This window comes from Diospyros lotus, chromosome 6 (genome assembly GCF_014633365.1).
Source record: "Diospyros lotus cultivar Yz01 chromosome 6, ASM1463336v1, whole genome shotgun sequence".
Taxonomy (NCBI): domain Eukaryota; kingdom Viridiplantae; phylum Streptophyta; class Magnoliopsida; order Ericales; family Ebenaceae; genus Diospyros; species Diospyros lotus.
Window position 1 is genome coordinate 3658005 of NC_068343.1, and position 15503 is coordinate 3673507.

Sequence of the window (15503 nt, forward strand, 5' to 3'; positions counted from 1 at the left end):
AATTAATGATAGATCCCTCCATATCATTCATTGCTTACTGCGGATTGGATCTTTTTCTTCCTCCTGAACAAAAGCATGCATCAAAAACCACAGTTGAAAACTGTGAAGGTGTTCAGTTGGCAATGCATCAGCTTAATCCCAAATGTCCAAATACATCTGTTACTCATCGGAAAGAAATGATGCAACTTTTAAGTCATTTCTAGGCGCGCACACAGTATACTGGGGGCAAACAAATAAGTTCTGCACAGAGGCCCTTCTTAACTATACAAAGCCCAAAAAGAAGAGGCAGTTAGTTTTTAAGTAACACACGTCTTCAGTAATCAGGAATGGCAGCAAAGCGATAGCCCTCAGCTCCTCTCCACGAATAATATGCGATTCGGGTCTCATAAAATCCTGCAGCAAAATTCACCAATCATTAGATATATATATATATATATATATGTAGACTCTAGTTCACTTGTTAACACTACAACCTGAGCACTACTACACACACAAAAGGAAAATAATCAAGGTCTAATTTAACTTTCGATTATTCACTCTTTGATTACCAAAACGGTGCATTGCAGCTCAAGACTAATGACAACCCCCAAGCTCTGGCCACAGCTCAAAGGAGATAGTCAAGCTATGATTTGGGTCTTTGAGTCCACCAAATTCACTATCACAGCTACCACCACACCCCCCTTTTGTTAAACCAAAATCCAATTCAATCCAACAGTGGAAGAATCACCACCTCCCCCCCCTCCCTTTCCCCATAATCTCCAGCACACCCACCACCACTTTGATAGCCAAAACAAAAGCCAAGAAAACACTACATTCAGAAAAATATGAATATAATCTAAGTATATAATTTGACTACAGATGGGTAGTTAGGAAGAAAATCACGGGCAAATGGTAGAAACTTATATCTACGTGCATGTATACACATAGATCACGTTTAATTGATGGTGGTCAAACATGGATAGAGAAAGTAGAAAAAGCGAAGGGGGGAAGGAGTTGGTTGGTGGTATATATATATATATAGAGAGAGAGAGAGAGAGAGAGAGATATTTACTTTAGTTTTCTTATGCTTTATTGACTTTTTTCCTTTTTCTTTTCTGTTTTGGTTGTTCTCTCTCTCTCTCTCTCTCTCTCTCTCTCTCTCTTTTCCCCTTTCTGTTCCTCAATTGTTATACAGACATGAGTTTTATACCTAAAATACATCCTTGAAAAGAAAGGGAAAAATAAGGGTTAGAAAATATCTGTTATGCCTATCTGACAAATTTTGAAAGTACTTAAGAGGTAGCCACACGGCCACACCTTGGGGTCTGCATTTAATTTATCCTTAAATTTCCGTCTTGAGCAACTATGAGAATGTTTTAAATGCAAGGCAATAATTAAGCTGATCCATTCTGCTTCCAGTACTTCAAAGCACAAGTTTGTATAATAATTCAATGAGCAAGTGATTAATGGAGGTTCCAACAACTACAACCGAAGCCAGGGCCCAGAAGGTGAGCTATGTAAAAGGTTTCAGGCAAATAGAATTCAGCAACAAAAAGAAGAATAGTAAGATGATAATGATAATGATAATGGTGAAGGGCTCAACTAAATTTATCAAAACAATTTGCTTTAATTCAAGGATGGCTCATTTTGGAGCTAACTGTGCCCAACTGTGAATGTTTCAGGGTAAAAATCAGTCACTAAACAAGCAGTGATCCAATACTAACAAACAGAAGTAATAAATACAAAAAAATCATAGATATGTATATTGAACATACATGGGAGGAAGGTACACTAAATATAAGGAAAATAAGGCTCAACAAGATTATCAAAACAGATTGTTTTAATTCATATACAGCTTATTAAGGAGCACATTAAAATGCCGCGCTGTGGTGGTTCCAGGGTAAAAATCAGTCGATATAAAAATGGTGAACTAATTTTAGCAAACAAAAGCAAATAAGCCATAAATATAAAAAATCAATAGATACATAAATTGAATTTACCTGGGAGGAAGGTGAGGATTCCGAGTCCTAACAGGCCATAAGCTTGGGAATGTTCTCCTCCCATGTGACCTGTGAAGATGAAGTAGGAGAGAAAGAGAAGCATGCAACCAAGGGAGAGCAAGACTAGTGCAAGGGCAATGGATTTCCAAGGCACTTTGTCAAAGGACCTTGGTGTGTAGTCATATCGAGGATCATAACCACCATTATAATCATCATTATCTTCATCAGTAGCTAGACGACTATAACGAACATTTCGCCTAGATGCCATATCAGAAAACTGCAACTTCAGATTCTATATGAAGATGCCTCTTGGAACAGCTTGAGCCCACAAATTCAATCAACTGAAACTGCATCAAACAAAACCGAAAAAGAAGATAGGAGAAAGAGCAACATAAAAGAAATGGAAAAATAAGATCCCACATCACGAGATGTTTCAAGATCTAGTGATATAGAAACATGTAACATGGGTTAGGTTTTCGGATATGAGGATTTAGACTCGCAGAGAACAAAGTGGAGGCTAGGGTTCGAGTGTGATTGGGAAGAAAGATAAAACCAGAGGTGGTCAATTGTTCATCAAAAACAGAAAAACAGAAGAGGGAGAGAAGGGACGCACACACATACATATATATATATGTAAAAAACTCGAGACACCATATATACCTATGTTAGATCAAAGTTGAGAGGCTGGAAAAAAACACCACCAAATGCCTCAGTCACCACCAAAGCACCAAACCAGTACAACTCAGTCATGCCTACCAATATGCAGGCATATATACTAAGGAAATGAGAGTTTTAACAATTGACTCACCAATAATAGAAAGGGAAAAAACAATTTGGAACACAAGAGAGAGACAGAGAGATGGGGAAAAGATGGTCATGACATGACCTCACGTTGCGCTATTTATATCATGGTCATGCAGTGAGGTTCTCCCACTTGGGTCCCATGTGATTCACCTTTGTGCACAGCCCAACCTGAGACTGAAAACCAAAACCCATGGCTTCCCTTCCAGGTCACAAGCTAGATGTTCATACGTTGGTTCAACGGAAAATTGAACTAGAATAGAACAGTGAGTAATACTCAATCAATTGATTAATACAACAAGCAAACACACAAATACATTCCCATGATCCAACGATCCTAACTCATAACATTTCACATAAAATATTTAACCATGCTGTTTGTAACAGATTAAGTTTCTAGAATTCTTCTGTCTCCATCCATGTCAGAAAACATATGAAGAGAGAGAGAGAGAGAGAGAGAACTTTCACCACCTTGTGGATCGACTAGGGTTTTTCTTACAAAGACTGAGAAGAAAATCAAAAGGATATTTAATGCGGACCTTGAATGAGCCAGTTCTTACGAACCAGGCAAGGTCTTAAACCTGTGGCTGAATAAACCTGAGTTTCAAACTACCTGGTCAGGCTAATATCGGCCCATCAAATTGTGAGCCGATTTGGACTCTTGGTTTTGGGTTGATTCGTCAATTTTGACAGCCAAAAGAATCAGAATTAGGAGATCTGAAAATGCTTGTCAACCACACTGCCGGGATCCTTTTTGCATCTTCAACCACAACACCGGCGAAGGTTATACCGGTGAGGTAATCCATTAGAATCTCTACGATTGAGCCTATCACGTTTGTTAGATTCTGGGTCATCTTCCTGAGATAGCCAAGGAGATGTAATTTCTGTTATTACTGAAAAAATGGTTATATAGAACTTACGCTTATTTATAAATTCACGATTATGATGATCCAATTACTTTTGAGTTCAGTCCTTTTTCCTCATTTTGTTGAATGGCGCGGTAGGTAAATTTGGCGAATTTGGATTAAATTGGAGCTCGGCCTGTTCTCGTGTTTTTCATTCTTTGCAAGTACATCTCCATCTTTGCCGCTATCTATCTTTATGCGTCCCAGACTGGCTTATGTAGTTTGTCTACGTATTTGAAAACTGTTTGTAATGATTAACATGCCGTGTTTTTGACTTTCTTTCCCCCCCGAATCGCAGATGTGGTATTCAGGCTCTCTTTTCTTTTGTTCTCTTGGGAGCTTGTACCTTTCTTTTTGTTTACCCAGAGAACTTAGGGTTCCTTGTAGTAACGTCGTTGTATTTCTGGCCTATATGATTATGATGATTAGTTTGAAATGCTTCAAGTAGAATTCAATTTTCTGTATTTTACTTACTGAGCATGCCATTCCTTTTATGTTTCTCTTTGATTTGTACTTGCTTTGTTTTCTGTCATGATTGGACACTGGCTATGCCAGGTTTGAGGAATGTGGTCTGGGGTGGCAATAAGGGTATGTCACGAACCTAGGGTTCGTGATAGGTTAAAAGGGGAAATGGGGAAGAAAATCAGATTGAAGGAGGGGGGAAATCAATAGAAGGAGGGAGAGATATTAAGAGAAAGAGAGGGAGAAATAGAAGAACAGAAGAAAGAGGAAGAAGAACGAGAGAGAAAGAGTGGAATATTAGAGAGAAAATAGTATTCAATTCATTAATTCTGGATAAGGAAACAAGCCATTACAGCAACCTTTTATAAGCCTATTTGCCTTCTAACATCCTAGCACATGCTCCCATGTGCTTATAACCACTTGCTAAAATATCTAAAATATCTTCTAACAACTATTATTAACCTATTACTATATTGCCTTCTATAAATTCTTGGGTCATGACAGGGTATAGGGTGTTGGACATGGGTGTTGATGTTGGTTAGGTGTGCTTCTTTGCTTGTTCTATGGCATGCTTCAAACATGAGGGACCAGGGATGGAAGTGGTGAACTGATGGTTTCTCCATGGGTGGCAACTTTGGCAGTTTCTGCCCATGATGCAGAGAGTTGTATTGGGGGCTGATCTAGTTTTGAGCAACATAAGTGGTCTTGGATGGTGTTTAATGCTTAGCTGATTTTCTACGGTGATTACTAGAGGAGAAACTAACTCTAAGTAAGGGTGTGCACGGTGCGGTCTGGCGGTGATTACTAGAGGAGAGTTGTATTGGGGTTTACTGAAACCTGGTGAGAGTTCTATCTTCAACAGTTATTGTTATTTTGTGAGGGTTGAGTGTTGAATTCCGAGAGGGATTGAGTTGAGAGTTCTAACTTCTAAGTAAATTCTTGAGGGTTATACTAACATATAGTCATAGATAAATCCAAATATCCTCAAAGATTAAGCTTCCGCACCGAACCCATCTTATTAACAAATATCCTCAAACTCAAAGAGGTTCGCGGCACTTTTGCTGAAGTAATAATATTAACTCGTCGAGAAGTTCATACCTTGTAATGGAGTTGGTATCGTAGGACTAGGATCTACTGATCTAAGTGAGGGGGAAACACTGTTTGGTGCGACAGCCGTCGGGGGATGCAACTTGCTCCGTCGCTCTCGTGCCTCTCGGTAATAGATTTATGTTTCTCCTGCAAGAGAAAAGCATTAGTACCCTACCCACATGGTCCAACGACTATAACCAAACAAAACCACAGACAGCGTCGATTCAACATACCGCGTCGTCTCTCGTCCGGTGGTGCGGCGGGGGATGGGTCAGGACCGGTTCGTGGGAGAGTAACCTTGTGCGGCGGCCGGTGAGTGGGTGAGAGACCGGTGCGGTGCTGCGGGGATGGGTGCGCGCGCGACAGCTTGAGAGTTGAGAGAGAGACGAAGCAGGGCAGGGAGAAATCAGAAATGCAATTTAGGGATTTAGGGCTTCGGCCTTCCCCCACCCGCTCCTTTATATATTTTAATTTTTACTTTTTATTTATTTTAATTACTAATATGGTCGCTCAGTTCGGTTTGGAACCGAACTGCCAGCACCCCAAACCGTTTATGCTAAACGGTTTGGGTATTTTTCAAACCAACCGCGCGATCTGATTTCCGTGGCCCACCAGTTTTTTTAACACCCCAAACTCTAAGCACTAATGATTATGGATTGTGAATTTAGATTTGATTGAGCTTGTTTTCTGTCCTTGAGTTTTTTCTTATCTTTAAGCCATCTCCATCTCTGCCCCTATCTATCTTGAGTGCACCACAGTGGTCTATGCAGAATGTGTGTGTGTACGTATTTGAAGATTTCGTTCAGCTGGTGGATTTCTGTCTTTTGTTTCTAAATCATAGACCTGCTGCATTTGGGCTCCCCTTATTCTGTTATCTTGAGAGCCTGTACTTTACCATTTTGTTCCCATGAAACTAGGGTTCGTAATCAGTGGCAAGGTAATTTTTGTTTCTAGCTTTATAATTATGATTGTGAGTTTCAAATGCTTTATGTCAAATACCAATTCTGTATTTTTAATTATTGAGCCTTTCATTTCTTTTTTGTTGCTCTTTGGTTTTTAATTTGCTTTGTATTCTCTTTTCTTTTTTTCATTTTTCATTTACGAAATCTTGTCATTTTGCAAATTATGATCTGGACAATGTAGGGAGGCAACTCATAGAGCAATAGTTTATCTAATTGATTAAATACTAGATCTTCCATTCAACCTGAAATACACTGATGTAGCTAGCTTGGTTGGTTGGATTCAGGGGTAGGCAACAGTGCCAGGTGTGGGATATGAGGGTGAGGTGGGTAGGTGTTAGACAAGGGGTATTGAGTCTGTTGACCAGTGACCGTGGTTTGATGTGGCTGTTTGATTGTTCTATCCCCGTGTCTAAAATGTGGGGGATTCGGAATTGAGGTGAAGACGAAAGGCTTTTCTCATGGATGGTGGCTGGTGCAGCACTGACCATGGATTGGGGACTCGGGTGGTTATGAACAGAAACAATGATGGTTTTAGATTGTGGCAGTAGTGGTGTTCAGTGCTGGTGGCGAGAGGTTTGATTTTCTGTAGTGATTCTCTGTCTCTGTGGGCGACCTTAAGCAATTTTTATTTTGATTTGTGGATTGTTAATCTTTTATCTAGTGACTCCAATCACAAGAGATTGTGGTTCATGAATAAGGCTATCCGCCTTAATTTCTTTTAAAAGCTTCTATGCTCTTCTCTGCAGACCCTCAGTTTGCTATGGCTCAGTTACAATTATTGTAATTGAGAAGATGACTATTAGAGTAAAATGGATGAAGTGAAATAAATATTTGTCAGAAGAGAAAACTTGATGGGGAGATACTTAAAATTTGTATAGCTAATCTCACCTTAAAAAATAAAAGCTTAATATTTTGACAATTTTGTTGTTTGCATAAGTTGGGTAAAATTGGGCTGTTTACAATTTGTTTTAATCAAAATGGGCCAAAACCAGTTTAAAATGGCCCAAGGCTCAGGCCGGGCTGTGCGCAAAAGGCAAACCACATGGGACCCAAGTGGGAGAACCGCATTGCATGGCCAAGACATAAATAGCGCGCGTGAGGTCATGACCATCTTTCCCCCATCTCTCTCGTGTTCCAAATTGCTTTTTCCCTTTCTATTATTGGTGAGTCTATTGTTAAAACTCTACTTAGTATATATGCCTGCATACTGGGATGCACGAGTGAGTTGTACTGGTTTGGTGCTTTGGTGGTGATTGAGGCATTTGGTGGTGTTTTTTTCCAGCCTCTCAACTTCAATCTAACATAGGCATATATTGTGACTCGAGTTTTTTACATATATGTGTGTCTGTGAGTGTGTGCATCCCTTCTCTCCATCTACAATTGACCACCTTTGGTTTTATCTTTCATCCCAATCACACTTGAACCCTAGCCTCCATTTTGTTCTCTATGAGTCTAAATCCTCATGCCCGAAAATTAAAGGAAATGAAATCAGTTATAAGTTTCAATATGTGCAGATCAAGCAATATTGATTCTATTTTTCCAAATGCAATTAAAAAAATGTCATTGTGATAGTATATAAAGAATACCAAGATGATTACAAATATGAATACAACAATTGTCACTATAATACAATTTACCCATTCACGGTGTTATATTAAGGATTTTCTCAAATACCTCTTGGTTGGGTCGCGTCAAAATCTCATAAATAACAAAATTATTAAATTAAATAAATACAAAATCTAAAAGGTCTATCATGACTTAACGAAAAAGTCAACTGTTAGGGTCAACAGATTGGGTTTTGGACTGACCCAAAGCTGCCACAACTGAGCCAGACCTAGCCCCAAACACATTAAACTGGCCCATGAACCAGCTGGGTCCCGCCAACCTAGGCCAACTATCAACCCGGCCAAAACCAGCCATCACCGAACAAAATCGCTGCCACCAGCGACCACCGACAACGACCGACGCCGCCAGCGACCACCGCCGGCCGGAGGTCTCCGCGATCAGAGCCAACCATTATAAACGCCAACCCAAGGGGGTTAACATGCACAAAAATGGGCCAGATTTAACGGATGGATTTTTGTAGATCTGATTTTTTATTTTCGGGCCAGAACTGAAAAATGCACAGGCAGTAGCCACCGGCCACGGTGGCCGGTGGTTTCCGGCGATCATAGGCAACCACCCGATACCCTTATCCCCATCGACCAACATACCCAAAAACCAGAAAGATCCAACAGCCGAATCCCCATAGATCTAAGTTTAAACTTTCGGCCAAACCCAAATCGCGCGTATATACGTATATATCATGTATCTGTGCTGAAAATAATTGCTGATAAAACTAAAAGACTTACCTCTCCGTAGATGGCGGCCACTTTCACGGTGAAAATACAGTCGGATCCAAGATCAATCAGTGATTTACAGGGGTGTTCTTGAGAGAGAATGAAAGAGGGAGAGGGAAAGAGAGAGAGAGTGTGAGACTGCGACAGAAAAGACCATGAAGAGGGAGAGGAGGGAGCTGGGAGCCCTAGTGGCTCTATTTTGCCACATGGGCTTGGCTCCCCTTGGGCCTTCTCAAGAACAAGGCCCAGAAGTCGGGCCTCACATTTCATCATTGGCATTGTTATATACAGTGGACATTTTAGAACTTGGGCCTTATTTTTTTCTTTTACTATTATTATTATTAGCTACTCGTGCTTGAAAAATAAACTAAATTTGTATCTGTAGAAAAGAAAGCTTTTGGCTGGGAGAACCAAACGAAAGCTAATATAATGGCATGTCGAACTTTGTTGTTTGCAACTTGCTTTCTTTTGGTGAATGTGGTGGCACTAATAAATATATTGCTTTGGAATTGCAGGATCATATGCTTGGGTTAAACATGTGCCTGATGAACCAATACTTCAAAACCAACCCAAATAGGGAAGTGTCAAACGGAGGAAGGAGAAAAAGGGAATGTGACAACAGAGGGCATTTATATTGGTGAATGTCCTTTAACCACTCTTTTTATTACTATTGTTGTTTTTGTATTTTGTAGAAGGACTCTCATTGATCTGCCTAAATAGATATGCTTGCAAGTTCTTGGACTGTTCATCCGGCGAGCATTTTCATTCTTTCAACATGTGTTTACCTAAAGTTTTGTCAGCATCGATAGTGCGTATTTAAAGCTACGTGTGATACTGAAGTGAATATGATGTCTTAGAAAACTACATCAAGTTATTCTAATGAGTCATTGGTTCAACAATTAACCAATCCACTTTCTTCACTCATCCTTGTTTGCTGATTCGCAGATGTTAGGGGTTCGCTTACATAAAGATCTTTGAGTCTCACTTCATGGGATGTACAAGTCAAATTGATTCCGATGGCCATCTAACAAAGCCAAGCTAAACTTTGGTATTGTATCAGAATCCCCTCTTCACGAGTAATTGGATTTCAAGTTGATGACCATGCTCATCAACTTCATCCTCTGTTGTTTAAATGGATTCTAAAGATTTTTGTTGGGTTATTTTTACTCAAATGATAAATCATAAGCCCATGATATGTTGTTCCTAGATTGACCATGTATATCTATTTAAGGCTTTTTGTTGGTAACATGTCTTTTCTCACAAGAGAAAACTCACTCACTTTTGCCTTCCTTATCCCTGTCAGAACATCTTTGTTCTTATTTGGACAATCAATAGAGCAAAGAGAGAAGAACTAAACAGGTAAGCGCTAGAGAATTGAGAGAATATCAAATAAATGAAAATAAAAAAGGAAGAACTAATGAGACAGAAAATTTATAGAAACCAGAATCAAGAAAAGGGGTAGAGGAAACAAGATATAAAGAGGGAGATCAATACATCACATTCATTCAATATCATCCAAGAACTGTATAGTTTTGTACATACAAATCCATTTTGTACAACTTAAAGAGATGTGTTGTAGGTCCAGACTCACCAAGGATGTGAAAGGTTTCAATAGTTTGGTAAAGCCAAAGGAATTGATAGAATGGTGATTGAGTTTAAGGAAATCAAGACATAATCTCCTGTAATGAAGTCCATATTTTCCATATTTTTTCTTTATTCTACTGCCAGATTCCGAGTTGTCCTACTACTGGATTTCTAGTGCCCATAAAAGTGTTGCAATTGTAATTATGGAACTTGGTCGTTAGATCTTGAAGAAACACACTGAGACTTATATAACTACGGTGTGAACTTGAATAAATTGAAATCACAATAAGAGAACAACATGACAAGAAGTGTCATATCTTACTCCTAAGGTACATGTCAAGTGGTTGGGTTATGATAACTGAGATTTGCACTAGTGAATCGTGGATTCGATTTCTTGCTCTATACAGTGAATCAAAATTTCCACATATGATTTACCTCCCTTGTTGAAATCGAGGGCACGAACAGCGAAAAACTGCACAAAAATGATAATACCAAAAAGTGTCATATCTCAATTCAAAATGTGTTGAAAAATCTAGCCTAGCGAACTATATGTGTTCTCGTCTTGATTTACATTGGTACCAAGGACACAATGATAATTAACTTGTATTAGATGAACAGAACATATGTTAAATTTGCTTATTGCTCTATCATACTTTGGCTGCATAGAATGCTCCTTCAAAGTTTGGTGCCAATTTGGCAAGAGTTACAGGAGGAATAACGGATACCTGGCTGGCTATGTCTAGTTCACTATGGTCTGGATCCGGTTTGCAGCTTGGATTCTCTTTTCTGCAAATAATCGTGTACTTTTTCCTTCTTTGGTTGATATTGGAGAGTTGTTCTCTACCAGTCTCCCCACCGTAGTACAACACCGTAGCAATCTTGTGGTTGTTTGGATCTAATAATGCTCATTTTCAGCGGTAAGCATAGGCCCAGTGTGGACGGGCCAAGGCCCTCCCGCACTGTGGCCTGCCCAAAATCTGCAAACCCTCTCAAGTCCCACTTTCATTTCCTCTTTCGCTCAAGTGCTCGCCCCCAGTCGCCGCCCACCACCCCCTGCCCTTCACTCTTGCCTTTGTCTGGCTTCGTCGCTCGCCGGCATCGCCTCAACCTCGCTCTCACCGCCTCGGTCATCTCGTCACTCACCCTCGCCAGCCGCCGACTCTCCCTCGGACCTCGGTTTTTCGCAATCTCACTCTCCCTTCTTGCTGCCTCTCTGAGCTCTCTCGCAACCTCGCTCCGTCGCTCACCAGCTCACCCCTCTTCCAGGTTCCGACCTTCCGTCACTCGTTGCCGCTTGCCTAACTGACTACCTCTCCACCTCCGACTCTCCGTCTCGGCCCTGCTTCACGTAAATCAGTTAGCAGCATAAGCAGTAAGTTTCTGCTTCACTAATTTTTGTTGTAAAATCTATTTTTTTTCAATTTTAAAATTAATTAAGTGATTAAATTTTGTTAATTGATGTTAGATTTCTCAAAAATAAGTTTGTTAATAGATGTTAAGATTGATAAATAAGTTTATTAATTGCACAAGCGCAATATTTTGATTATTGAAGCTGTTGTTACACGATTACAACAATAAAATTTATAAAATGGGAAACCACCGATGGATGACTCTCGTATGGCTTATCTGAGCGATGGATGAGTCTCCGGAGGTGTTTCCGAGCAATGGATGACCTATTAGAGAAAGAATCGGTTAGGAGCGCGGGCGAAAATCCCCGCGCGGACCCTCCGATGCTTAAGTTAGATCACCGTAGAAATTGAGTATTCGAAAGTAAGAGAGTAAATGCGAGAGCCAGAGATTGCATACCGAATGAGAGAAAGTGACCTCCTATTTATAGCAACAAGATGGGCATCCATGTGTCGCTTGCTCCGAGTTTGTGGCAAGAATCTCGGAGGGGCTTTGACCGAGTTTCGCGGGAATAGCCTTAGGCCGACTTTCTTGGAGGTGGTTGAGTAAGAATGGGAGGCCCGCGGAGGCGAGTGTGGATCCCTGGGTGACCCTCACTCGGGGGTATCTGTTAGCATGGAAAAACGAGTGTAAGGGGCCGTGCACGGGCGGCCGCGTGTTGGCAGCCGGGCTCGCGGCCGCGGCCTTACGCGGGCAGCCATATGCTGCCAGCTACGCGCGAGGCAACCGCGCGCGTGGCTGCGCGGGAACAGCCGCGCGCGCGGCCTTGCGCGGGCAACCGCGCGCGAGCAGCCGTGCGCGCGGTTGCCTTCCCCCGAGTGGGGTCACTCGGGGGTACTGTTCCCCCGAGTGACGTCCACTCGGGGGAGGGGGCGCTCCCCCCTGGCACAGGGGCGCGACCCCCACCAGACAGCCGCGTGCTGCCTGGCAGCGCACGCGGCTGCCCATGGGGGCCGCGCCTGCCACCCCCGAGTGACCTCACTCGGGGGTGGTTCCCCCTGTGTGGCCTTCTTTGGCCACCCAGGGGCTGCCACGTGGCGCTCTCTTGGGGTGCCACGTGGCGCTCTCTTGGGGTGCCACGTGGCGCTCTCTCGGGGGGCCATGGGGCGCTTTCTTGACCCGATTTCTTCGGCACTCACTCTGCTTTTATTTATTTTATACATAACAATTGCTCCCTACTCTTTCTGTCGGGAGTACCGGGAGGAAGAGTATTTTGTTTATGCTGTAACTCCATTTTCTTGAGGCCGTTTTCATTCTGAAATGTTTTCTTTCTGCATCTATCTCCTTCATCTTCAGGTTTCTCGTGCTTTATCCTTTCTACAATGTCTCCCATGACCGCTATAAAAAGGGGAGATTTGGCCTTTCATTTCTTTATTACTCAACCACTCTTCCGTGAGAATTCTCTCAGCATTCCAGGTTTTGACACGGTATACTTCTTCATCCATGGGTCCAATTGCTGGTCGTAGCCTCTTGTAACCCTCATCCATGGGTCTTGTTATTTATCTCATCCATGCGTGAGTCTATTCGTGGTTTTCTTCATTATCTAAGCGTGACCCTCACCCATGGGTCTTGCTTTTAGTCTTATGTGACCTCATCCATGGGTCTTGCCCTTAGCCTTTCGTGACCTCACCCATAGGTTTAATTATTGACCTAAACCATGCGCGAGTCTTCTCATGGGTCCCTTTACCATCTAAGCGTGACCCTCACCCATGGGAAAACTACTAGTCTTTCGTGACCTCACCCATAGGTTTAATTATTGGCCTTAACCATGCGCGAGTCTTCTCATGGGTCTCTTTACCATCTAAGCGTGACCCTCATCCATGGGTCCTGCCCTTAGTCTTTTGTGACCCCCAGGAGTCATAACTCGCTCAAAAAATTTGCTTTTCGCAGCCGCGCCTTAGGATTTAAGCACTTAACATGGGCCGTTTTAAGAATGCTTTACCACCTCCACCTCCTGCTCCCAATGTATATATATCTTTGGGACGACGGTCTTCGGTGAAGGGGAGAGAATTAGCTGGGATACAGTCTCGCTTTCATATCCCAATTGATCATCATATTAGACTTCCTACGCCTGAGGAGACAAGTACCGCTATGGTAGGGGGACATGGCTTCGGGGTATATTTAGCTTCTTTAAGAGCAGGTCTTCGTTTCCCCTTGTCTAGCTTTGGCATGGAGTGGCTCGATTATCATTGCATTGTCCCTGCTCAACTTCATCCTAACGGTTGGGGTCAGTTAGTTGGATTCACCATCCTTTGCCATATGATCCAGGTGCCTCCTTCCGTAGAGTTGTTCGGTTGCTTCTATAGGTTGAGGAGGGTCGAACGGAGGGGCGTCTTTTTCACACTTCAAAGGATTGTGGGTTTATCTCCTCTCTTTCAAAAGCTCCAAAATAAGGTGGACTTCGAGTCCCGATGGATTGTGGTCGAGCCTCCTCCTAGCTGGAAAGCACCGCTTCGTTGGTGTTGGGATAACGAGCGGGACTTTTGGTCGGAGAAGCTTGATGACATCGGGATTTCCCGGGCTGTCTATCGCCGAGTAATTGAGAGATTATGTGCCCTTGGCACTTGTAATCTACCCGACCTGCTTACCTCAGAGAATATTGCTGCCGCAGGGTGGGGTGTTCGGCTTGAAGACATGCTCGGGACCTCTACTCTCGCTTTTGTGCCACCACTGGCTATGCCCGAGGACGCCTTACAAGTTGAGGAGGAAGAGGGCGGCGAGGAAGAGGACGAGGGCCCCGAGGAAGAGGGAAGATCTCTAGGGAGTATGGTCTTTCTTGGTTATTCTTCTTCTGATGGTAGACCCCCAAAATTGTAGAGATTATCCATGCAAGTGGTTGACTTTTATCTCTTGTTTTGCAGACGATATGAACATATTCAAGGAACAAACGCTCAGACGACGTGGTAGGAATTCTCAACAGGCTGGTGAGCAAGATCAACAACCTCCTCCTCAAGCGCTCCATGACTTGTCGCAGGGGCCTCCGTCTGACATTCCCGATCCTAGCCTTCTTCCTCCGCCAGTTCCTAGCTCGTCTCGAAGGCGTCTAAAAGTGAAGAGGTCCGAGGTGAGTGTCTTGCCCAGCCTTTCTTGTCCGGAACCCTCGGTTCCCACTTCAGGCCTTTCCATGTCAGACCTTTCTGTCCCCGAAGTCGCCCTCGGGGAACCACATCTAACCGATGCCTCTGGCTCACGAAGGAAGGGGACCGGCAGCTCTCGCTCTTCTTTTGGCAGCGAGCTTGATAGAATCAGGGAGGAGAGTCGCCAACCTTTTGTCCCTTTTTGTAGGGAACGACGAAAGCTAAAGGCTGAGCTCCCAGACTTTAGGCCTATTCTTCCTCCCATCGCTGAACCTAGACGGAATTCCGTGCCAATTCCTAACAACACTAGAGTGAGGGGTGACCACTTCCAGGTGCAGCCCGGGCTGATTGATTCAGACTCTATAAGGGACCCGGGGGTGGGCGCCAGGATGATGTATGCTACCGTGCTCCCTCAAGATGAGCAGAATTTTTTTGGCAATTGGCCTAGCGTTGCCAACTCTCCTGAGCAAAAGATTATTGAGGTAGGATGCCTTTATTGTGCCTATATGTTGTATTTGCCGTCTGACTTGGTTGTTGGTCTTCTAATACATTGCTTGCACCCAGGGGGTTCAGGGGTTGGTGATATCCAACGCCATCGGGAGAGCTTATCATCATCGAGCAGAACAGGAGAAAGCGGAGGCAAGAGAAAACGCGATAAAGTGGAGGGATCACGAGCGTTGCTATCAAGCCGATATCAGAAAGCTGAACCGAGAGGTAGAAGACATGCGTTCCAAGCTGGCGGAAGCTGATGGTGAATCGTCAAGCATAAAGGGGGAGATAGTGGATCTCCGGAATAGCAAAGAATCGCTGACGAGAGAGCTTTTAGGAGTTAAGGAAACTCATGAAAACCTTTTGCAAGAGCATTCTTTGAGGGTAGACGAGCTTGCTCGTCAGAAGA

At 42.9% G+C, this 15503-nt stretch overlaps 1 protein-coding gene across 5 annotated transcripts; it reads right to left on the reverse strand.

Moving 5' to 3' along the window:
- Window positions 1-76: 76 nt before the first annotated feature.
- On the reverse strand, window positions 77-8717 carry LOC127804049 (uncharacterized). Of its 5 annotated transcripts, none has more exons than XM_052340768.1 (5): window positions 8550-8708; window positions 5470-5575; window positions 5246-5383; window positions 1980-2326; window positions 77-393 (listed from the first exon to the last, which is right to left on the reverse strand). In XM_052340768.1, the coding sequence occupies exons 4-5, from the start codon at window positions 2245-2247 to the stop codon at window positions 314-316; spliced, it is 348 nt and encodes a 115-aa protein (XP_052196728.1). In that variant the 5' UTR covers window positions 2248-2326; window positions 5246-5383; window positions 5470-5575; window positions 8550-8708; the 3' UTR covers window positions 77-313. The 5 variants fall into 5 exon arrangements, with proteins under 5 accessions (XP_052196728.1, XP_052196727.1, XP_052196725.1 ...); XM_052340767.1 differs by having other exon boundaries at window positions 5470-5602; window positions 8550-8707; XM_052340765.1 differs by having other exon boundaries at window positions 5470-8705.
- Window positions 8718-15503: the final 6786 nt, after the last annotated feature.